The sequence below is a fragment of the Mastomys coucha genome, unplaced genomic scaffold (genome assembly GCF_008632895.1).
Source record: "Mastomys coucha isolate ucsf_1 unplaced genomic scaffold, UCSF_Mcou_1 pScaffold23, whole genome shotgun sequence".
Taxonomy (NCBI): Eukaryota; Metazoa; Chordata; class Mammalia; order Rodentia; family Muridae; genus Mastomys; species Mastomys coucha.
In genome coordinates this window covers 104,022,346-104,046,050 of record NW_022196906.1, presented here as the reverse complement: position 1 = coordinate 104,046,050, position 23,705 = coordinate 104,022,346, and the positions used below count along the sequence as shown (strand labels likewise).

Sequence of the window (23,705 nt, the reverse complement as noted above, 5' to 3'; positions counted from 1 at the left end):
AAAAAAAAAAAAAAAAAAAAAAAAAAAAGCTTACCTGACAATTCTTTGGCAATATGGCATATATTTTTGATAGGGAAGACTATCTCAATATCCAGGTGAATGATGGTTCACCTCAGGTCAACATATACCTGTGGATAGAGTCAGTAGTCAGCACAGGAGCATCTCTTCTTTCCCTCAGACTTAAGTCTTCTCTCCATTTGCCAAGACCAGCGTTCCTGGTGGCTTGTCTGTCTTGTCAGGCTCTCTCCCTGCTGGGACTGCCTCTTCATACCCCTCTGCCTACTGGAAAGAACAGTATTTTAGGTCACAGAGTCTTTGCTACATCTGGAATGAGTCTGCCTAGTGTAGTTTCTGTACAGTATTTAGAAGATCAAGAGCTTAGAAAAAGTGTGGAGAGCAGTTCCTGTGGCCTGTGGTGCTGCCATGTTTTCAGGCAATTTCCAGTTTGCTGCCCTCCCCTTTCCCATGGCCCTGACTTCTGGCAGCAGTGTAGCAGAAATACATACTTGCAACCCTTCTGACCACCTGACTTAGGTTTTACAGAAATGCCACCCCCTACCATTGCTAAAACAAGAGTTGATTGCCCTTTTTTTTTTTTTCTTTCTTAAAATGCCCTGTAACTCGAAAAGGCTGAACGTTAACATTTCCAACATGGCAGGTGAGTGGCTCTGAGAGTGTTAGATGTGCTGTGACTAAGCTCAAAGACTGTTTGTTTGGGTTAACTAGGAGTCAGGTAGGCCGTGCCTTAGTGAATGACAAGAAGTATATAATATACTATGCTCTTGGAATAGAAGACTGGCCCGTGTGGTGACCCATAGGTGCTGCACACTGCTTCTCTTGCTGTGCCTCCAGAAGGCATCCACAGGGTGTCAGAAGACATCTTCATGTGCATATACAGTTAAGCTTTCTTTCTCCCATGCTGCTTCTGTTTCCTTTGTGTGTGTGTATGTGTGTGAGTGCACTGGTGCCACCACCGGTGTTGGTATTAGGAAGGCCTTAAGCATTGGGCCTCACAGACACAATGCTAGCATTCTACTACTGAGCTATATTTGCCCCACCCCCTTTCTTTTTCCTTTGAGATGGAGTCTTAGAGCATTGTATAAGGGGCTTCAAAGTTCTAGCTCAAGCAATCTTTTCTTTGCTTCCCAGTAGGTGGGTTATAGGTAATGCCCGAGGCTTCACTGGAACTTCTACACTTAAGGAGCTGTGAGAGCCAGATGTGGGCATAAACACCTGTAATCCAACAGTAGGAAAATATGAGGATCAGGAGTTCAAGACCAGTCTTGGCTACAGTAGTACATCCTACTTTATCTCCCCATACCGATAGAAAAAGAGGTATGTGGTGAAAATAGTATCTCTAGGGTTTAAATGAAATCAATAGCACCCAGGAGACAGTGGTCATTTGTATTGAGCAGAGCCCATCAGGGACAGGTTTGGAATTGAAAGCAACAAATGGCCAGGCAGTGGTGGCACACGCCTTTAATCCCAGCACTTGGGAGGCAGAGGCAGGTGGATTTCTGAGTTCGAGGCCAGCCTGGTCTATAGAGTGAATTCCAGGACATCCGGGACTGCACAGAGAAACCCTGTCTCGAAAAACCAAAAAAAAAAAAAAAGAAAAGAAAAGAAAAGAAAAACCAAATCACCTCCTTTCCAGACCTGTCCCCATACTACACCAATCTCTTACCAAAGTAAGGGTGAAGATGGCAACAAAACCCTACCTGTAAGTGTCCTGCCCAGAGCTGAGGCCTGGGCACTAGAAATCCTGCAGGGTAGTCTGCCCAGGCCCAAGGCCACGCATGCTCTTCCCTGTGTATTCCTTATGCAATTGTGGTTTTGCCTGATGCGGGGCCTTACATTAAGGGATACGTGGCTTTCACACATGGGGGTGCTTGCCTGACTTGATAGCTCTTCTTTTCTTCATATTTCCAGTCAGCTTGACCTTGTCTTATCGTTTTGAATATGATAAGTTCAGTAAGTTGCCTCATGCTGGCTGAGAGCTCCAGTGTTTTAGGTGTACAGAGCCTCAGTTGTCTTGGGTTTCCTTCTATTGTTTTTTGGTGCTTTAACATTTTACTTCCTAAACATGTTAACTTATACCTGTACTCCAGCACTTGGGAGGCTGAGGCAAAAACAGGATTGCTATAAGTTTGGGGCAGCCTTGGCTACATAATTAGTTGTAGTTCAGTGTGGGCTATAGAGTAATGCCATGAATCAGAATATAAGCAAAGCGTCAGCCCCTAAGTATTCCCTGCAGACCCAGACACCCGACACCTTGATTCTGTTTAGTAGTGATGTTCTGTTTGCTCCAGAAGTGGACAGAAATATCTCTGAGAGCTGATGAGGTGGCTCTGCAGGTAATAGTTACTGCTGTGCTATCCTGATGACCTGAGTTCAATCCCTGGCACTCATGGTGAAAAGAGAACCACGAACATGCATATACACTAAAAATTAATAAAAATATAAATTAAATAAAAAGAAATATCTCTAAGTTAAACTCATATATATAGTATATAATGTGTGTGTGTGTGTGTGTATGTGTGTGTGTGTGTGTGTGTGTGTGTGTATGGTGGGTTTTTTTTTCTTCTTTTTCTTCTTTTTTTGAGATAAGGTCTCACTCTATAGCTTTGGTTGGCCTGAACTCTGTATGTAGACCAGGATGTCCTGGAACTCAGAGATTTGCCTTCTTCCTCCTGAGTGCTGGGGATAAATTCATGAGCCATCATGCCCAGTTATAGTTCAGGTTTGCTGTCATGTTTTTCTGTTGCAATTAACTCTGCCATAATAGCAGAAAAGCAGTAATTGATATTACATAAGCAAATTAGCATAGTTGTGCTTCACTCAAACTTCCTTGTAGGGCTAAGAATGCACTTCAGTTGGCAACTAGCTAGGAACTGAATTCAATTCCTAGCTTGAATTCAGCCCCCAGCACTGACTAATTCAGGTGTGCTGGCATATCCTGTACTCCCTGCACCCTACAGGATGGTTAGTTCAAAGTCATCCTTGGCTAACTAGCAATAGCAAGTGCAAGGCGAGACTTGAGTGAAGGATACGCTGTTTCAAATACCAATAAAGACCTTAGAGGAACAGCAGTGGCCTGGATTTGGTGTGCATGTACAGTCAGTGGTTTGCCAATACCTACTCTGGACACCTGGGAGGAGATCATAGAAACAGAAGCCTTTCAAAATCTTGTCTGAAGAGCTTCTTTAATTTTACAGGAGTCGCTGGTATTTATGGAGTGAAGAATTTGCTCAAGATGATGCCAGCTCTTAGAACTCTTTATCATTGATTTTTTTTTATTATTTTTCCACATTATTATTCATTTGTTTTGTTTTGTTTTGTTTTTGTTTTTTTGAGACAGGGTTCCTCTGTGTAGTCCTGGCTGTCCTGGAACTCACTCTGTAGACCAGGCTGGCCTCTAACTCAAAAATCCACCTACCTCTGCCTCCCAAGTGCTGGGATTAAAGGCCTGCACCATCCCCACCTGGCATGAGCTTTCTTTTTAGGTTGTATTCGTTGTTACTGTGTATAAATGTGTGAATAGTGTGTGTCTGGAACAGGTCAAAGGGCAGCTTTGTTGAGTCAGTTCTCTCCTGGCATGTCTCTGTGGACTGTGGGAGCTAAACCCACTATGTCACGACTGACAGCCACAATGTGGACTGTGGGAGCTAAACCCACTATGTCATGACTGACAGCCACAATGTGGACTGTGGGAGCTAAACACACTATGTCATGACTGACAGCCACAATGTGGACTGTGGGAGCTAAACCCACTATGTCATGACTGACAGCCTTTTCTTAGTTTCAGAGACAGGGTCTTAGTTTGAATCCTAGGCTGACCTTGTACTATCAAATATTCCTGTCTCAGGCCAGTAAGTACTAGGATTAGAGGCATGAGCTACAATGCCTACCTTTTGTTTTTCTTTTTTAAAAATATTAATATTTTATTCCAGTTTATTCACATTATTATTACTTTGTTTTAGTATTAGTATTTATTTATTTTTGGATGTTTTTAATTGGATATTTTATTTGTTTACATTTGAAATGTTATTCCCTTTTCTGGTTTCCCCTCTGCAAACCCCCTATCCCATCCCCGCTTACCCTGCTTCTATGATGGTGCTCCCCTACCTAGCCACCCACTCCCGCCTCACCATCCTACCGTTTGCTCTATACTGGGGCATCGAGCCTTCACAGGACTAAGAGCCTTCTCTCTCTTTTCTTTTTCTTAATGATTTATTTTTATTTTGTGTGCATTGGTGTTTTACCTGCATATGTCTGTGTGAGGGTGTTAGATTCCCTGGAACTGGAGTTACAAACAGGTGTGAGCTGCTGTGTGGGTGCTGGGAATTGAATCCGGGTCTTCTGAAAGGGCAGCCACTGTTCTTAACCTCTGAGCCACTCTCCAGCCCCGTTGCTTTCTTGTTTTTTTGTTTTTGTTTTTTAAACATAAAATTTCAGGCATCTGTTTAAAATGTTTTTTAAAAATAGAGAAAAAGCTGGGCAGTGGTGGCACATGCCTTTAATCCCAGCACTTGGGAGGCAGAGGCAGGTGGATTTCTGAGTTCGAGGCCAGCCTGGTCTAAAGAGTGAGTTCCAGGACAGCCAGGGCTACACAGAGAAACCCTGTCTTGAAAAACCGCAAAACAAACAAACAAACAAACAAACAAACCAAAAATAGAGAAAATGGGCCAAGCAGTGGTGGTGCACGCCTTTAATCCCAGCACTTGGGAGGCAGAGGCAGGTGGATTTCTGAGTTCGAGGCCAGCCTGGTCTACAGAGTGAGTTCCAGCTCAGCCAGGGCTGTCCTGAGAAACCTTGTTTCGAAAACAAACAAACAAACAAACAAACAAAAAACCCAAAAAACAAAAAGAAAAAAAAATAGAGAAAATGGCATAGCAGATGCCCGTGTTCCTATCATGAAATTTAGACATTTAACAGTTCATAGCAACTTTTGCTCTGTGTATATTCTTCCACTTGGCCTCTTGGAAACAAAGCCAAGAATCATGCATGAACACACTTGTGCCTTGAATTCATCCACCTGCTTCTGAGCATATATGCAGGCAAAACATCCATACACATAACATTGTGGCTGAGCAAGCAGAGCAGAGTGCATTCTTGAGGGTCTTGATGGGCACAGGTCGCTCTCTAGGTGAGGGGTGTTGATGGGCACAGGTGACTCTCTAGGTGAGGGGTGTTGATGGGCACAGGTCGCTCTCTAGGTGAGGATCTTTTCTCCAGACTTGTTTCCTTCAACTTTGAAACAACGCAGTTCTCAATTTATCCTCAGCCACTCTTGTGCCCACCCTGACTTGGTAAACATCTTCATCCTTTTGATGAAAATTGCACTGTTTATAGTCTTTGAGGGCCATTTTTGAAACTGGTTAGACTTCTGGCAAAGTAAATAGCCACACTGCCAAATGCAAAGCCCTTGGGGAATCATGGTCTTTTTTTTTTTTTATTTGTTTTTTTGTTTTGTTTTTTTGAGACAGGGTTTCTCTGTGTAGCCCTGGCTGTCCTGGAACTCTCTCTGTAGACCAGACTGGCCTTGAACTCAGAAATCTGCCTGCTTTGCCTCCCAAGTGCAGGGATCAAAGATATGCGCCACCACTGCCTGGCTTTTTTTTTTTTTTTTAAGACAAGGTTTTTCTGTGCAGTCCTGGCTGTCCTGGAACTCAATCTATACATCAGACTGACCTCGAAGTTAGAGGTGTTTGGCCACTGTCTGGCTTATTTTTATCTTTTTTTTTTTTTTAAATATGGAATGCTTCACGAATTTGTGTGTCATTCTTGCGCAGGGGCCATGCTAATCTTCTCTGTATTGTTCCAATTTTTAGTATATGTGTTGCTGAAGTGAGCACTATTTATATCTTCTTAAATTAATTTTATGTATGTGGATGTTTTGCCTTCATATATGTCTGTCCACCATGTGCATGGTGGCTCATGTAGGCAGGTGGTGGTTGTATATGTCTTTAATACCAGGAGTTGGGTAGTAGATGCAGGTGGATCTCTGTGAGTTTGAGGCCAGCATGGTCTACAGAGTAAGTTCTAGGACAGCCAGGGCTATACCTGTCTTGAAAACAAAGAAATAAAAAAAGATAGAGGCTCTTGTTGGCTTCAAGTTTTTGTATTCTGTTGCCAGAGATGACCTTGAACTTCCAATCCTCCACTTCCTGGTGTGGGATTCAGAGACATGCTCCCTGTCCGTGTACAGTGCTGATGGTCAAATCTTGTGAACATAATTATGGAGTCTGGGCAGACACTATGAACTAAACTCTATCCCCAGACCTGTTTTTTGTGGTGTTTGTTTGTTTTATTTTTTGTTGTTAACCTGAAACTTTCATGGAGGCCAAGCTAGACTCAGACATGTAGCAGTCCTGCTTCTGCTTCTGAGTGCTGAGCTACGGGCAGGGCTCACCACTCATTTGATTTCATTATTTTTGTTTTGTTTTGTTTTGTTTTTGAAACAGGGTTTCTCTGTGTAGTCCTGGCTGTCCTAGAACTCACTTTGTATACCAGGCTGGCCTCAAACTCAGTAATCCACCTTAAGAGTGTTGGGATTAAATGCATAAACACCTTGTGTAGCAGTGATATATTTTAATGAGCTCTCCAGGGGATTATTCAAATCATGGCTAGAGGGAAACAAATTTCTTCTCCCCAATTTACTCAACTTAAGCTGCAACACCCCTCCCCACCCCCAACCCCTCACTAAGCTCCCTCCCTCCTGAGGTCCTGCAACTCCGAAGCTCACTCTCACATAGCCACTGCTTTCAAGGCTCATTCATTCCCAGCCCTCCAAGTCCTCCAGAGCTGGAAGAGACCTTATAGGAATAAAATGCAGGCACAGCAGTTTGGAGGTGGAATTGCAGTCTTCACACACGAGTGAGGAAGAGCAGGACTCCACTCTCGACTGTGGAGTCAGCTCAATTTTTGGCATAGTGCCCAAAAGTAGGTGCTTTCTCCCTTGACTCCAGTCCAGGGGATAAAATCAGTTTATATTCAAGAGGTCTTCCCTATTGTAGAGTCTTCACCAGGGTTACCTATAGGAGATTGGTGCCCTGCTGTGTCAACTAAGGCAGGCATTCCAAAGCTGCCTGGAAGGGATTTACCATGTGTTGGACCTGGTGTTGGACCTGGAGGGAGCTTGGCTCTGTTTTTTAAATGGACGTTGGGCAAATACCTAGCGCTATTTTCTAAAATTATCCTATTCCCTTTCCTGGTTGAGATCCAGATGCCTAGTCTGTGGTTTCCAGGTGAGGAAGCTTAGACTCTATGCATCCTATCTACATCCTAGCTTCCTTGCTCTCAGGTCGGCACCGAGTCCCCCCGGCCAGCAGGGGGCGTACGGTACTGCTGCCGGTTGCTGAGCCCTCGAAAGTACTGTCGTGGTCTGGGGCCGCGGGGACTGATGGGATCGCGATGGCGGCTGCCAGGCGGCTCATGGCGGTGGCTGCGGGCGTCTCTCCGCGCCTGCGGCCGCCGGATCCCCGCGCTGCTGGGCGACAAAGAAGCTCGCGCGGCTTCTCATCAACCTTTGTCCACCCCGATGGCACTCAGGAAGCTGCCACGGTCGAATCAGAGGTGGCCCCCAGCGAGCCTGGGGAGGGTGACGGAAGCATGGTGAACGGTGAGGATAGTGAAGCTGAGATTTGGCTGCTACGTCCTTGACTAGGGAAGACAAAGCAAGGGGTGCGGGATAGCGCCCGGCTTCGCAGGTCAAGGCTTTATTCTTGAAAGTAGTTTAAACTTTTTACATCTGTGAGTCTCTGCCTTGCTGTTAGGTAGCGTGGTATGTCTTGCTTTTTTTTGTTTGTTTGTTTTTTGTTTTTTGTTTTTTCGAGACAGGGTTTCTCAGTGTTGCCCTGGCTGTCCTGGAACTCACTCTGTAGACCAGGCTGGCCTCGAACTCAGAAATCCGCCTGCCTCTGCCTCCCAATTGCTGGGATTAAAGGCGTGCGCTACCACCGCCCGGCTGCCTGGTATGTCTTAAGACATACGAGGAACCCAGCACGCCTGCATATAGATGGATCAGGAGGAGTCACTTAAATATCCTACTTCTGCCAGGTTGAGTGGCATTGAGGGTTAGCTCCGACATCATGATAAGTGCAGGGAATGGAACTGGCCATTAAGACAGGTGGAGTGAGCTCGCTGGCCTTTCTTTACCCATCTTGAAGATGTGGGGGTGTGGTGTCTGTGTGTATCTGTACTTAGCTTAGGGTTGCAAGATGGGTTCAACTCTCCTTGAGTCTACTTAGGAACTGTTTAATAACAGCATTTAGGAGCGTGGTCCAGGCAGGACCCTCCTATTGTGTTAGTTGACACAGAAGTCTGCTCCAGGTAAATATCCCAAACTAATTAAGCAGGTTATTCCAGAAGTTTTGGAGGAATGTTTTCAAAATGCAGCACTGGTGAGATGGCTCAGCTGGTGAGAGTGCTTGCATGCAAGTCTGGTGGATAAACCCAAGTTCCAACCTTGGTCACAGTGGAGGGAGAGAATAGGTTTGCCAGGGCAATCCTCCAACCTCATATACATGTGTACACACCCACTAATGAGATTTTTTTTGAAACGGTCTCACTCTATAGCCCTGGCTGGCCTGAAATTCACAGAGATCCACATGTGTTTGTCTCCCAAGGGATGGGATTAAAAGTTTTCAACACCTGCCCAGCAATAAATGAATGTTTAATAAGACATAAGAGTTAAATACAGATCCTACCTGAACATTGCTGGCGTTCTCAGGTTCCCATTGACGAACACTCTGTCCACTGCTGTGTGAAACTTCCCAAATGATTATGATGACCCAAGTACTCTATGAATCAATTCCAGTGTAGTATAAGTTGAATGTAATCCACACACTGACGGTGGCAAATAGGAAGACCTCTGAAGCCTTCTCTGAAGATTTCTGACTGCGTGTGAATGGGCACTTCATTTTGTTTGGAGCTGGGCCATGGTGCCTCGTTGTTTGGCTGGAGCTGCTGCTAGATGAGGTATTTTAGACATTTTTGTGTTGAGGTCAATGCAGACAATAAATGGAAGGGAAGAGATGGCCTCCTGGTATCTGTCAGGGAGATAGGAGGCTTGGCTCATGCCTTGTCTTGGCTGTGAGCCTTTCTGTGAGCTTTAGAGAGGACTTGTGCAGAATGCTGGGGTTAGTCGAGAACAGAGGCCTGATCTTCAGAATCTGGATCTCATCCTGATACAAGGGGCCTGTCCTCTGTCAACTGCCTTAGGAGGGTCTCATCCTGATGCAAGGGGCCTGTCCTTCTGTCAGTGGCTTTAGGAGGGTCTTGATTGCTTTTATGTATATGTGGAAGATAGTTTTGTCTTTGTTTTTTGTTTTTTGTTGGTTGTGTTCGTTGTTATTGTTGCTGTTTTTGAGACAGGGTTTCTCAATATAGCCTTGGTTGTCCTGGAACTCACTCTGTAGACCAGGCTTGCCTTGAACTCAGAGATCTGAATGCCTCTATCTTCTGAGTGCTGAAATAAAAGGTGTGTGTCACCACCACCCTGCATTTTGTTTGTTTTTTGAGTATCCTCTTTTAGACATCAGACTCGTGGAGTTTATTGACCATCTAGCCCTTTTCCAAGGACTCCTAACTCCATTGAGTGCTTGAGGGTCCTGAGCCAACATCTTCAACCCAGAGTGACTTTGATTGATACACACACACACACACACACACACACACACACACACACACACACACACACACACCCCTACCTAACAAATGGAATTTCAAAAGAAAAAGAACTGTAATTATTTCATTCTTATTTTCTTAGCTTCTAGGGACCTATTGAAAGAGTTTCCACAGCCTAAGAACCTTCTCAACAGTGTGATTGGAAGAGCCCTTGGCATCTCTCACGCGAAAGACAAGCTAGTCTATGTGCACACAAATGGACCGAAGAAAAAGGTAACTGTTGGTAGCTAAGTGAAACACTGGCTTGGCTCACAGGAGACTGGCTACTCTTCCCATTCAGGTGTGTTGTTTTTTTTCGAGACAGGGTTTCTCTGTGTACCCCTGGCTGTCCTGGAACGCACTCTGTAGATCAGGCTGGCCTCGAACTCAGAAATCCACCTGCCTCTGCCTCCCAAGTGCTGGGATTAAAGGTGTGTGCCACCACTGCCCGGCTTCAGGGTTTTTTTTTAAAGATTTATTTATTTAATGCATATGTGTGCACTGTTTTGTTTGTTTTTGTTCTTCTAGACAGGGTTTCTTTATCCCTGGGTGTCCTGGAATTGATTTTGGAGACCAGCCTGGTCTTGAATTCAGATCTGCTTGTCTCTACCTCCTGAGTGCTAAGATCAAAGGCATGTGGCCTGATATTTGCTTTTTGTTGAGATAAAGTTTTGTGTAGACTAGGTTGGCTTAGCACTTACTCTGTATTTGAGACCAGCCTGGCCTACAGAATGAGTTCCAGGACAGCCAGGGCTATACAGAGAAACCCTGTCTCCAAAAACCAAAAAAAAAAAAAAAAAAAAAAAAACTTACTTTGTAACAGGATCTGGCCTTGGATTGCTGGTTTTACTGCCTCTACTTCCCAGATCCTGAAGGCATTCTATACACATGAAAAATGACTTACAGATGTGTGCTACTGTGAACTCAGAAGAGAATCTCATAATACAATTCAATTTGAAAAATCAACCAGTACTTTATGTGGTTTGTTTAAGAAGAGCAAGCATAGCAGGTGGGGTAAGGAGTACTCATATTGTCAGAGAGTTTGTCTGTGGCTTTGGTCCTTCGTCTAACAAGGGATGCAAGAGAGAAGTGATGTCATAGCTCCTGCTCCAAGTGTTGTAGAGCCTAGATCCCACAGAAGCATTCAGGGAACCCATTCTGAGTGAAAGTTCTTTGTGGTTGGTTATTTGCTTTGAGACAGGGTTTCTCTGTATATCCCTGGCTGTCCTGGAACTCACTCTGTAGACCAGGCTGGCCTCGGACTCAAGAAATCCACCTGCCTCTGCCTCCCAAGTGCTGGAATTAAAGGTGTGCGCCACCACCACAGCAGCCAGTACTCTTAACCTTCTTTTCAGCCCAGCTTGTTTATTTTTAGACAGGGTCTTCTCCATCCCGATCTGTCCTGGAATTTACTTTATAACGTGGCCTTCTGGATTACAGGGGTTGGCTGCCGTTCCCACTTCTTTCTTTGCTTTTTCATTTCCCAGAAAGTCACCCTGCACATAAAGTGGCCCAAGAGCGTGGAGGTGGAAGGCTATGGCAGCAAGAAGATTGATGCTGAGCGGCAGGCTGCAGCAGCGGCCTGCCAACTCTTCAAGGTGAGGCTCCTCTATGGAAGGCCCACAGGCCTGGCAAACTTATCCCTTGCTCTCTCTTGAGACAAGGTTCAGGCATTCTACTGAACTGAGCCCTTCCCATTTCTTAGTTGTGTGTGTGTGTGCAGATGCATGTGCTGTATGTGATTACATACAGCTATGTGCCATTCAGAGGTCCTTCGCAGGTCATTCCTGAGACATCGTCTACATCATTTTTCTGTTTATTCATTTGCTTGTTTGAGAAAAGGTCTCACTGTGGAGCTTGGCTGGCCAAGAACTTCTGATGCAGACCATGGTAGCCTTAGACACATAGAGAGTCACTTGCCTATGCTTTCTGAGTGCTTGGACTAAAGGTGTGCCTCACCACACCTGGCCTGGTTGGCTGGCTAGCGTGTCCCATGATCCACCTGTCTGCCTCCCCAGCTCTGGGATTATAAATGTGCACCACCACTACCTAGAATTTTATATCAGAGATAAGGATTGAATTCTAGTCTTCCATGATTATTTGTTAAACTCTTTACTGACAGAGCTATCTGACTCCCCAGCCTATGTCTTACTGTTTAAAAAAAAAAAAAAAAAAAGGTAAACTTTTTGTTTTTTTCCTCAGAAGTGATCTCTCTGTATCCCAGCTTGCCTGGAATTCACTATTGTAGAGCAGGATATGTGCCTGTCCCTACCGGCTTGTCTAGAATTCACTATTGTAGAGCAGGCTGTATGCCTGTCCAGGTGCTGGGACTTTAATACTGAGTGTTAGGATTAAAGGTGTGGCCACCACCACTAATTTGAGAGAGAAAAATTTAAAGGTATTTATTTTGTATGTATTGCTAACATTCATGTATGACACTTTTGTGCCTGGTGTTCTTTTGAAGGTCAGGGAAGGGCAAAGGGATATGTGACACCCTGTACCCTGTGTTCATTTGATTATAGCAATGTTGTATTTAAGATAGGAAGTGTAATTACTCTAACTTTATATTTCTTAAGATTATTTTGGCTATTGGGAGCTTTTGTGTATTTTGTGAGTTTTAGAATTTTTGTTGTTTCTGTGTTTGACATTTTCTTTGTGGTTTTGGTAGGTATTTCATTGAGTGTGTTTTCATTCTATATTTATTACCTTTAGTGTCCGAGCATCCTGTCACCTCAGGATAAGCACTTTAACTGAGGTTTATTGTTCATTTTGTTATTGTTCACATTTGTATTTTTTCTTGTTTTCTTTTTCTCGTTTGTTTTGCTACGCTGAAGATGGAGCCAGGGCACATGCTAGGCGAGTTTTCCACGACTGAGTACTTTTATGTAGCTCTTTTCTTTCTTTCTTTTTTTTTTTTTAAGATTTTTAACTTTGTATGTGTGTGTATATATAGGTGTTTATCTTTGTGCATGTATATGTAGTATTTATGGAGGCCAGCAGAGGGTGACACATCCCCTGAGACTGGAGTCATACAGATGTTTGTGACACTCCATGTGGATGCTGGGAATTGAACTCTGATCCTCTTGAAGAGTATCTAGTGCTTTTAATCACTGAGCTATTGCTCCTACACCTTTTACATTTAAGCATATGTGCATATGTATGTGAATCAGTGTGCTCAGGTGGATATAATGCCTAAGAAACAAGCTTCAGATCTTAGGTTGGGAGGGAAGGTCCTCTGTACAAGCAGCACATTCTCCTACATTCTCTGAGCCATCTCTGCAGCCTACTTCTTTTTTTGTTTAGTTTTGTTTTGTGTTTTGTTTTTCTTTTTGTTTTTTTGAGACAGGGTTCCTCTGTGTAGCCCTGGCTGTCCTGGAACTCATTCTGTAGACCAGGCTGGCCTTGAACTCAGAAATCTGCTTGTCTCTGCATTCCAAGTGCTGAGATTAAAGGTGTGCGCTACCACTGCCTGGCTTTTTTTCTTTCTTTCTTTTTTTTTCTTTTTAAAGATTTATTTATTTATTATGTGAGTACACTGTATCTATCTTCATACACACCAGAAGAAGGCATCAGATCCTATGGTTGTGAGCCACAATGCGGTTTCTGGAAATTGAACTCACGACCTCTGGAAGAGCAGTCAGTGTTCTTAACCACTGAGCCATCTCTCCAGTCTACTTCCTTTTTATACAGAGAGACAGGGTTTCTCTGTATAGCCCTGGCTATCCTGGAACTCACTCTGTAGACCAGGCTGGCCTCGAACTCAGAAACCCGCCTGCCTCTGCCTCCCAAGTGCTGGGATTAAAGGCGTGCACCACCACCGCCCAGCATACTTCTTGATCTCTTTGTTGGCTAAGTTACTGCAGAATATACCCATGCAACTTTGTTTCTGTTGACTTTTGAATCCATACTGAATATTTATTTTTACAGATGGTTTTTTTAAAAGATTTATTTATTTATGTGTATGAGTACACTGTAGCTGTACAGATGGACGTGAGCCATCATGTGGCTGCTGGAAATTGAACTCAGGACCTCTGCTTGCTCCGGCCCTGCTCGTCAGGTGTAATACACTGTGGCTGTCTTCAGACACACCAGAAGAGGGTGTCAAATCTCATTACAGATGGTTGTGAGCCACCATGTGGTTGCTGGGATTTGAACTCAGGACTTTCGGAAGAGCAGTCAGTGCTCTTACCTGCTGAGCCATCTTGCCAGTCCCTTTTACAGATGATTTTAAAACATTTTGGATTATTTTGTAGTTTATTTCTAATTTTTTTTCTTTTAAAGATTTATGTTATTTATTGTATGTGAGTCTAACAGGGTTCTTGTGTTAGGAATGGTGTCTATTTGACACTGTGGGCCACTCATTTCCTACTTGCCCGGTTACTCTGGCTTTGCAGTTCACTGTGTCCTGTACCTTATGTTCCTCTAGTTCCCTGGTTTTTTGTTTGGTTTTTCCAGACAAGGTTTCTCTGTGTAGCCTTAGCTGTCCTAGGACCTGTTCTGTAGACCAGGCTGTCCTCAAACTCAGAGCTCCACCTGCCTCTGCCTCCTGAGTGCTGGGATTAAAGGCTTGTGCCACAATCGCCCCCTTTGTTTGTTTGTTTTTGTTTGTTTTATATTTTTGTTGTTATTTGTTTTTTGCTTTGGTTGTTTTGTTCAGGCTGGTGTCAAACTATGGAACCCAGCTGGGCTTCCGTGAGTGAGTGCTGTGTCTGTAAGAGTGAGCCACTGTGCTGGAGCTCTGTCGAGGTTTTTCTCACTTTTGTTTTACTGACACCAAGTCGTGCAGATCAGGATATTTACAACTTCAAGTGGTCTTCCTGCCTTGGCCTGGGACACATAGGATTTCAGACATTTGCCCCTTATGTAGCAGATCTAGACATTTCTAAGAACTTTTCTCCTTCCCTTCTTTCCTTCCTCCCTTCTCATTCTTGCTGTTATGTTTTTTGAGATGATTTCACTGTGTAGGCACAGCTGGCCTGGATCACAAGATCCTTCTCTCTTAGCCTCCCTCGCTGGAATTACAGAGTGTACCATCATGCCTGGATTGAAGTGTATTTTTTATTTCCATTTCTGAGGAATATATAGCAGAGCCCAGCATGAGCTGACTGAGGGTAATGATGGTATGATCCTAACAGCTTTCTCTACCCGACAGGGCTGGGGTCTGCTGGGACCACGGAATGAGCTGTTTGATGCAGCCAAATACCGAGTGCTAGCTGATCGTTTTGGGTCTCCAGCTGATAGCTGGTGGCGCCCAGAACCCACCATGCCTCCAACTTCCTGGCGGCAGCTGAATCCTGAGAACATTCGGCCAGGAGGTCCTGGAGGACTATCCCGATCCTTAGGCCGAGAGGAAGAGGAAGATGAGGAGGAAGAGCTAGAAGAGGGGACCATTGATGTGACAGAGTTTCTGTCCATGACCCAGCAAGACTCCCACAATCCATTCAGGGACTCAAGGTATGCTGTTACAGAGGGATGCAGGGGACCCTGGCCACATCTTGACATAGGATTGACCTTCTCTGAGCCTTTAGATATGGGAGGGCTCTGCCCAACACTTGAGCCGTCATATCTTGTTGCTCAGTGTGTCTCCCCCTGTATGGGGAGGGGATGGGATGAGATGGTACACTGCTGTCTTGGGCTGTGGCTGGGCTCCTGCAGACTGTACATGAGCCTTCTTTCCAGTGCACTCGGTGGTCAACTTTGCTTACTCTCTTCCTCTGGGAAAACTGGGAGTGTGGGCTCTGCTGTGTGACTGAAGAGGCAGTAGAGCCTGGCCCTATCATTTCATGCCCCTACGTACCTGTTACATCAGTACTATGTCCCAACCTTTAAGGCCCAGAGAACTTACCTAGGAAGACAGATTTTTTTTTTTACCTCAACTGTTTGTCCTCATAGGGGGGGCTCCTTTGAAATGACAGATGACGACAGTGCTATTAGAGCTCTGACTCAGTTTCCACTTCCGAAGAACCTTCTGGCCAAAGTGATTCAGATCGCAACCTCCTCTTCCACAGCTAAGGTGAGCTGTCTCTTCCGGAAGTGTGAGCTTGAGCAGCCCACTTGTTTGTGCCCGTCTCTTCTAAGGCTAAGCAGGACAGAAAGCCTTGGGTGTGGGGCAGGGCTGAGGGCATCTGTCTCAGTTCCAGCCTAGGGCACCTAGAGGGACATAGGATCCTTGATGGACAGAAAGGATAAGGCAGCAGGGCCAGAGGAGAGGTGAAAACAACCACACCGGGTTGTTTTCAATCAGTTGGGCACTGCTGATTGGAAAACACCGATTAGGAGCCAGTGGTGGGTTACGAGATATGAAAGAGTGGGTGCCTGAATCCTGGATTGTAAGTGACATCACTGATGCCACAGCAGGGCTCTCAGGAGGACTGATGAAGAGGTATAAAGCTTTTACTCTGTCAGGACATGCCTGGGATTTGACTCCTGTTTACAGCTTCAGCCCGAGTTTCCTGAAAGTGCTAATCGGATGAGGGTTAGGAAGACAGGTCGTGGCATTGCATGAACCCCATCTTCTACTACAGAGATTGTGAAGCAAGCTCAGAACTAGGGTCACACAGGGTCACTGGGTGAAAGACATTAAAGCAGAGGGACAAAAGAGAAGTCACAGTACAGAAGTGTGCCTGGTTGTGCCTTGTCTGTGGCTCTTTGGTGCTGTGGAGATCATGATTAAGTCCATCTCTTGAGTTCCCTAACAGTCTCTTTCCATTCCCTGCTTTTTGTAACTTCTACTTATCTTCCATGTAGAACCTCATGCAGTTCCATACTGTGGGTACCAAGACCAAGCTGGCTACACTCACTCTGCTCTGGCCCTGTCCTATGACCTTTGTCGCCAAAGGGCGCCGCAAAGCTGAGGCTGAGAATAAGGCAGCAGCCTTGGCTTGCAAGAAACTGAAGGTAAGTCCTTTGTCTGTGACACAGTGGTCTACTTTTCTAGGTAGTAAAACCTACCAGGCCTTGAAGTGTTTGTACCCAGGTAGGAAGGGAGCTGGTGGCCCGTCCTTGCTTGTATCTGTCAGAGCTGTTCTGATGTCTGCTTTCCCAGTCTCTGCACAGTGACTGTGCCTTAACAACACTTGGCCAGAGCCTAGGTGCCCAGAGACATCCTGTTCACCGTGGTGGCCAAGAGAATAACCTGATGTGCAGCTGGAAGGAAAACTGAGGAAGAGACATTACGTGATAGCAGTGCGTCCCCACCCCTTTTAAAAACATTTTCTTTTTTAAAGATTTATTTTATGTATATGAGTACATTGTAGCTATCTTCAGACACACCAGAAGAGGGCATCAGATCCCATTACAGATGGTTGTGAGCCACCATATGGTTGCTAGGAATTGAACTCAGGACCTCTAGAAGAGCAGTCAGTGCTCTTAACCACTGAACCATCTCTCCAGCCCTAAAACATTTTCTTTATTGTGTCCACCATGGGCACACATGTGGAGGTCAGAGGAAATATGCAGGAGTAAGGTTTCTCTTTCTACCATATGAATCACAGCAATGAAACTCAGGTCATCAGCCTGGGCCATAGCCACACCCTCCTCAAGACAGGATCTGGAGTATCCTAGGCTAGCCTGGTACTTGATACACAGTGGAGGATAATCTTGAATTCTGGCCTTTCTGCATCCACCTCCCAGGTGCCTATGCTTCCTTGCAGTTCTGGGGACCAATCCCAGAGCTTCACGTGCTAGGCAGCTGACTAACCAACTCAACTACATCCCCAGCCTGTCTCTACCCACTTCCTTTTGCAACAGGTCCATATTGCAGCTCAGCTTAGCCTGGTACCTGCTATATAGCTCAGGTTGGCTTTCAGCTCACAGTCTCTCAGCATCCCATATGATAGGATTATCGGTAAATACCAGTAAGCTTGGCACACTTTTTCTTTCTTCCTTGTGTTGGGGATTGAATATAGGGTATCCCTCAGACACTGTACCACTGTGCTCTATCTAACAGTTCCCTTAAAGGAGTTTTGACATTAGCTAATGCCACAGCCTTGGAATTAACATTGTGCCTGATTAACGAGAAGTGAGTTCATCTGATGCATGGAGGTGAAGGTTCAGTTTCTGTGTACATAATGTGCAATGAGCCTGCTTTACTGAGTAGACTGGGAAATGTGATATTCGGAACCATGTCTTTTTTTTTTTTTTTTAAAAAGATTTATTGTATTTATATGAGTACACTATAGCTGTCTTCAGACACACCAGAAGAGAGCATCTGATCCCATTACAGATGGTTGTGAACCACCATGTGGTTGCTGGGAATTGAACTCAGGACCTCTGGAAGAGCAGTTGGTGCTCTTTACCACTGAGCCATCTCTCCAGCCCAGGGAACCATGTCTTAAATCCCTCTGATAGTGAAAGGTACAGCTGTCAACTTGGAGAATATGAGGAGTTTATGAATTGGTGGAATTTATACTATTAGCTTAGTACTTGGTAGGCAAGGCAGGAAGATCAACATGAGATCAAGGCTGGCCTGGGCTACATAACAAAGCTGTATTTAAAAAAAAAGACAGAGCCAGGTGGTGGTGGCACACGCCTTTAATCCCAGCACTTGGGAGGCAGAGGCAGGCGGATTTCTGAGTTCGAGGCTAGCCTGATCTATAGAGTGAGTTCCAGGACAGCCAGGGCTATGCAGAGAAACCCTGTCTCGAAAAACCAAGAAAAAAAAAAAAGTTGGCTTTTTAATAACTTTGTGGAGATTGACACTCTTAGTTCCTCATTTCTCCTTTATTCACTAAGACCCAAATCTAGAAGACAGATTGCATACCACATCCATCCCTCAGGTTCTGAGCCTTACTGATCTAGCAGCATAGACTGACTGAGCTGTAACATATCCTTCTACAGAGCCTTGGCCTTGTGGACAGGAATAATGAGCCGCTTACCCATGCCATGTACAACCTGGCCTCCCTGCGTGAGTTGGGTGAGACCCAGCGCCGGCCATGTACCATCCAGGTGCCTGAGCCCATCCTTCGCAAGATAGAGGCCTTCCTGAGTCATGTAAGCATCCTGTCTTCCATCCCACTGTCTCCCTCTCCAGACTTAAGGCTGTTTCTGCCTACAACAGGCATAGGAAATCCTCTTTTCCCACTGAGCAGGGACCCTTATTCCCCTGGTCCTAAGTCCCCATAGTCATGCCTATGAGGGTGTCAGGGCAGTCGCAGCCCAAGTTCTCTGCTCTGTGGGTTAAAATCATATGACTCAAGTGACTCCTTTGGAGGGGCTGACTGTATAGAGGAGGAAGCCAGGCTGTCTGTCATTTTACTTGCTTCTTTATCCTCTAGTACCCCGTGGACAGTTCATGGATTTCCCCAGAACTGCGGCTGCAGAGTGATGACATCTTGCCCTTAGGCAAGGACTCAGGACCCTTGAGTGACCCTATCACAGGCAAGCCATACATGCCCCTGTCAGAAGCAGAGGAGGTGCGCCTGAGCCAGAGCCTGCTAGAGCTTTGGCGGAGGAGAGGGCCAATCTGGCAGGAGGCCCCCCAGCTACCCGTGGACCCTCATCGGGACACTATTCTCAGTGCCATTGAACAACACCCAGTGGTAGTCATCTCTGGGGACACAGGCTGTGGGAAGACCACACGTATCCCTCAGCTGCTATTGGAGCGCTATGTGACTGAGGGGCGAGGTGCCCGCTGCAATGTGATCATCACACAACCTCGCCGGATCTCAGCTGTGTCTGTGGCGCAGCGAGTCAGCCATGAACTGGGCCCCTCCTTGCGCCGGAATGTGGGCTTCCAGGTACGCTTGGAAAGCAAGCCCCCAGCCCGAGGTGGGGCGCTGCTCTTCTGCACTGTGGGTATCCTGCTTCGGAAGCTGCAGAGCAACCCCAGCCTGGAGGGTGTGAGCCATGTCATTGTGGATGAGGTTCATGAACGGGATGTGAACACAGACTTCCTGCTGATTCTGCTCAAGGGCCTGCAGCGGCTCAACCCAGCCCTGAGGCTGGTGCTCATGAGTGCTACAGGAGATAATGAGCGCTTTTCCCGATACTTTGGGGGCTGCCCTGTTATCAAGGTACCTGGCTTCATGTATCCTGTCAAGGAACACTACCTGGAGGACATCTTAGCCAAGCTGGGTAAACATCAGTATCCACACCGGCATCGGCACCATGAGGTGAGGGACATCCCTAGACCCCAGGGTCTGGAGCTTTCCTTTGGAGTCCCTTCTCCCTATCCTTATGATAGGTCATTATTTTCTTCCCAAGCCTGTCTTCTTGATAAAAAATGGGGAATAATGCCTTTGTGTGTGACAAGTATGTGTGGGCTAGAGTTTGCATACTTAGCTCACCGTCACTGTGTCCCTGTGTGTGACCCCTGCCCCATGACTGTGAGTGGCCTTTCTTCCCCCACTCCAGTCTGAAGATGAATGTGCACTTGATTTGGACCTTGTGACTGATCTGGTTCTGCATATCGATGCCCGTGGGGAGCCAGGTGGGTGCTTCCTCCCGATTCTCAGCCACTCCCTTTCCCCATAGCTGGACCAACCAGCTCACGGCTGCAGGGTCCCTTTACAGGTGGGATCCTGTGCTTTCTGCCTGGCTGGCAAGAAATCAAAGGAGTGCAACAACGGCTCCAGGAGGCCCTGGGCATGCATGAAAGCAAGTACCTCATCTTACCAGGTGAGCGGCTGGGTGTGCACACTCTCTGTAGTAGGGAGGGACCTAGCCTATACTCATGTGGGCCTTGTTTCTCACCATTTGGGCTTCAGTTGGATCAGGACCAGGGTTGGGTGAGCGATCCAAATTCTTGCTCTGCCCTCAATATGGGACTCTGCTGGCTGAATAGTGCGTGAAGCCCTTTTGCATCTTGCTATCCACCAGTGCACTCCAATATCCCCATGATGGACCAGAAGGCCATATTCCAACAGCCTCCACTTGGGGTACGCAAGATTGTATTGGCCACCAACATTGCGGAAACTTCCATCACAGTTAACGACATTGTGCATGTCGTGGACAGCGGTCTGCACAAGGAGGAACGCTATGACCTGAAGACCAAGGTGGCGCCTCTCTCTTTGGCCCAAATAACCCATTGGGGAATGATTCCAGTTCTGAGGTTGCCCCTAGTCCCGACCTACTGTAGACAATCTTTTTGTGTGAGGGAAATGCTCCTGTTGAGGGGTGGTAAGGGTGACTGGAGACCCGGGTGGACAAACCCTTTAGCACATGTAGGTTTCCTGCCTTCCCCCCCGTAGGTGTCCTGCCTGGAGACCGTGTGGGTGTCGAGAGCAAATGTGATTCAGCGCCGGGGCAGGGCAGGCCGCTGCCAGTCAGGTTTTGCCTACCACTTGTTCCCGAGGAGCAGGCTGGAGAAAATGGTTCCTTTCCAAGTGCCAGAGATCCTGCGCACACCTCTTGAGAACCTGGTGCTGCAAGCCAAAATCCACATGCCTGAGAAGACGGTGCGGCAGAAGCAGGGCTGGGGAAGGGCTGGCTCCTGGACAAGGCAGGTGGGACACAGGCTCAGGAGAGCATGGTTCTTTTTGCTCTAGGCGGTGGAGTTCCTCTCTAAGGCTGTGGACAGTCCAAATATCAAGGCAGTGGATGAGGCCGTGATACTGCTCCAGGAGATCGGTAAATGGAGGCTAGGAATGGTTGGTCTGTGGAGTGGCTTGTGGGAGGGACTGACAGCTGAGCTGTTGCAGGGGTGCTGGACCAGAGGGAGTACCTGACCACCTTGGGACAGCGCCTGGCGCATATCTCTACTGACCCCCGACTGGCCAAGGCCATAGTGTTGGCTGCCATCTTCCGTTGCCTGCACCCACTGCTGGTGGTTGTTTCCTGCCTTACCCGGGACCCCTTCAGCAGCAGTTTGCAGAACCGGGCAGAAGTAGACAAGGTTAGGCCCAGTGCTTCCTATAGCCCTCTTGCTGTCTATTTACACCTTACCCATTGTCCTTAGATAGACTCTAGTCTACCTGCTGACCCCTATAAAACATTCTCCTCTCCTAGGTGAAGGCATTGTTGAGCCATGACAGTGGCAGTGACCATTTGGCCTTCGTGCGGGCTGTGGCTGGCTGGGAGGAGGTACTGCGCTGGCAGGACCGTACCTCCAGGGAAAACTACCTGGAAGAAAACCTTCTGTATGCCCCCAGCTTGCGCTTCATCCACGGTCAGCCTGGCCCCCAAGAGGGCCTCCTGAGCACTCCCCCCACTTCCCCCAGAGCTCCCATCCCTAGTCCTAAGGCAGGGTCTCTGTTCACACTGCACTTTGCCTCCCCAGGGCTCATCAAGCAGTTCTCAGAGAACATTTATGAGGCTTTCCTAGTGGGAAAGCCCTCTGACTGCACACTGCCCTCTGCTCAGTGCAATGAGTACAGCGAGGAAGAGGAGCTGGTGAAGGGCGTGCTCATGGCCGGCCTCTACCCCAACCTCATCCAGGTGCTTCCTCTAGGGTCGGGTGCTCACCAGGTCCCCACCTCTCTCCAACCCTAGCTCCTTGCTCATATTTCTTTTGTCCCTTTAGGTAAGGCAAGGTAAGGTTACTCGGCAAGGCAAGTTCAAACCCAACAGTGTCACTTACAGGACCAAATCTGGCAACATCTTGCTGCACAAGTCGACCATTAACAGGTGGGTGGCAAACAGGATTAGATACAGAGGGCCCAGAGAATGGCCAGGTGTAGCTTCACACAGCGTTTGTTCCCCAGGGAGGCCACCCGGTTACGGAGCAGGTGGCTGACATATTTCATGGCTGTCAAGTCCAATGGTAGCGTCTTTGTTCGAGATTCCTCCCAGGTGCACCCACTAGCTGTGTTGCTCCTAACAGATGGGGACGTGCACATCCGAGGTGGGTACCCCTCCCACCATTCCAAGGGGTACTCATGGCCCCACGCATGACCCAATATAGCCTGTCTTTCTCCTCTTCCAGATGATGGGCGTCGGGCCACCATCTCATTGAGTGACAGTGACCTGCTGCGGCTGGAAGGTGATTCACGAACTGTGCGGTTGCTAAGGGAGTTGCGTAGAGCCCTAGGACGAATGGTGGAGCGGAGCCTCCGCAGCGAGTTAGCTGCACTTCCTCTTAGTGTGCAGCAAGAACATGGGGAGCTGCTTGCACTGCTGGCAGAGCTGCTGCGGGGACCTTGTGGCAGCTTTGATGTGCGCAAGACAGCAGATGACTGAGCCCCTCTTCCGCTGGGGCTATGTACAGAGTGCAAATGTTTATTTAAAATAAAGTTATATTTATCCCTTGTGAGTGCTGCTGTCCTCCCAAGGGCTCCTCTCAGGACTCTGGGCTCTTGGCAGTGGCCCAAGTCCTACGGGAGGATGGGGCTTAAGACCTCCATTCCTCTGAAGAGTGATCCACCAGGGCAGCCAACACATTCCAACTGTGTGGCCAAGCCCAGCTTTGTTGCAGCTGCTCCTAATGCCGCCCACAGCACAGACTGTCCTAATGGGTGTGAATAGCAAGAGGCAAAGAGCACTGTTCTAGGCAGCACTGATTTGTGCAGTTCCTGCCAGGAACTCCAGGCAGTAGTCTTGCCCTGGCCACGCCCATGTGAAGGAGGGGTTGAAGGGGGATAACAACTAATTGGGACTCAGAGGACAGAAGCAACATAGCATGGTGGGATGTCAGGCAGCTTTATTGTTTAAATCAGTACAACAATTACAGACAGGGGTAATGGCTAAGCCATGAGCAAACTGTAAAATACAGAAAGATCTTATTCCCAAACACTTCCAAGTATGCACATCACATGGCCTGTGGTCCCAATCTGCTAGACCAGCCTTCTCGGGTTCTCTGGCTTGTGGGATCCTTCCAGGGAGCTACCTAGAGAGCGTGGGCTACCTTTCTTTCTCTAATCCTTGGCCAATGAACTTGTTTCTTGTCAGGTTCATCAGCATCTTCAAGGCCCCAAGATCAACATTAAGGAGGGTAGCAAGTACCTTTATGCTCTCAGCCGTCGCTACCCTAGTCCCCACTGCATCCTTCCCAGCTCCAAGGGCCCCTGTTGCTGCAAAATACAGACAGTGCAGGCTCCAAGCTTACTTCTGACAGCCTGAGAAGAAAGCCACTCCCCAGCTCAGGCAGTCTTTTTTTTTTTTTT

At 47.0% G+C, this 23,705-nt stretch overlaps 1 protein-coding gene and 1 non-coding gene across 10 annotated transcripts in view; one reads left to right on the top strand and one right to left on the bottom strand.

Moving 5' to 3' along the window:
- Dhx30 (DExH-box helicase 30) overlaps positions 1–22,855 on the top strand; it is a 30,594-nt gene extending 7,739 nt beyond the window's left edge. For 7 of the 9 annotated variants that reach the window (XM_031343647.1, XM_031343648.1, XM_031343649.1 and 4 more), the window contains 18 exons: positions 9,770–9,900; positions 11,154–11,264; positions 14,819–15,120; positions 15,559–15,679; positions 16,414–16,563; positions 18,505–18,657; positions 18,942–19,778; positions 20,020–20,095; positions 20,179–20,283; positions 20,485–20,660; positions 20,856–21,062; positions 21,153–21,234; positions 21,306–21,499; positions 21,613–21,772; positions 21,884–22,041; positions 22,127–22,230; positions 22,308–22,447; positions 22,529–22,855. In XM_031343647.1, coding sequence (XP_031199507.1) covers positions 9,770–9,900; positions 11,154–11,264; positions 14,819–15,120; positions 15,559–15,679; positions 16,414–16,563; positions 18,505–18,657; positions 18,942–19,778; positions 20,020–20,095; positions 20,179–20,283; positions 20,485–20,660; positions 20,856–21,062; positions 21,153–21,234; positions 21,306–21,499; positions 21,613–21,772; positions 21,884–22,041; positions 22,127–22,230; positions 22,308–22,447; positions 22,529–22,782 — 3,461 coding nt within the window. In that variant the 3' untranslated portion in view covers positions 22,783–22,855. Of the gene's footprint in view, positions 1–629; positions 659–7,358; positions 7,622–9,769; positions 9,901–11,153; positions 11,265–14,818; positions 15,121–15,558; positions 15,680–16,413; positions 16,564–18,504; positions 18,658–18,941; positions 19,779–20,019; positions 20,096–20,178; positions 20,284–20,484; positions 20,661–20,855; positions 21,063–21,152; positions 21,235–21,305; positions 21,500–21,612; positions 21,773–21,883; positions 22,042–22,126; positions 22,231–22,307; positions 22,448–22,528 lie in introns of those variants that run through there. The other 2 variants (XM_031343651.1, XM_031343643.1) reach the window with 2 other exon arrangements.
- On the bottom strand, positions 5,748–5,855 carry LOC116074015. The gene has a single exon (XR_004112007.1). It is a non-coding gene; the product is annotated as a U6 spliceosomal RNA (small nuclear RNA).
- Positions 22,856–23,705: the final 850 nt, after the last annotated feature.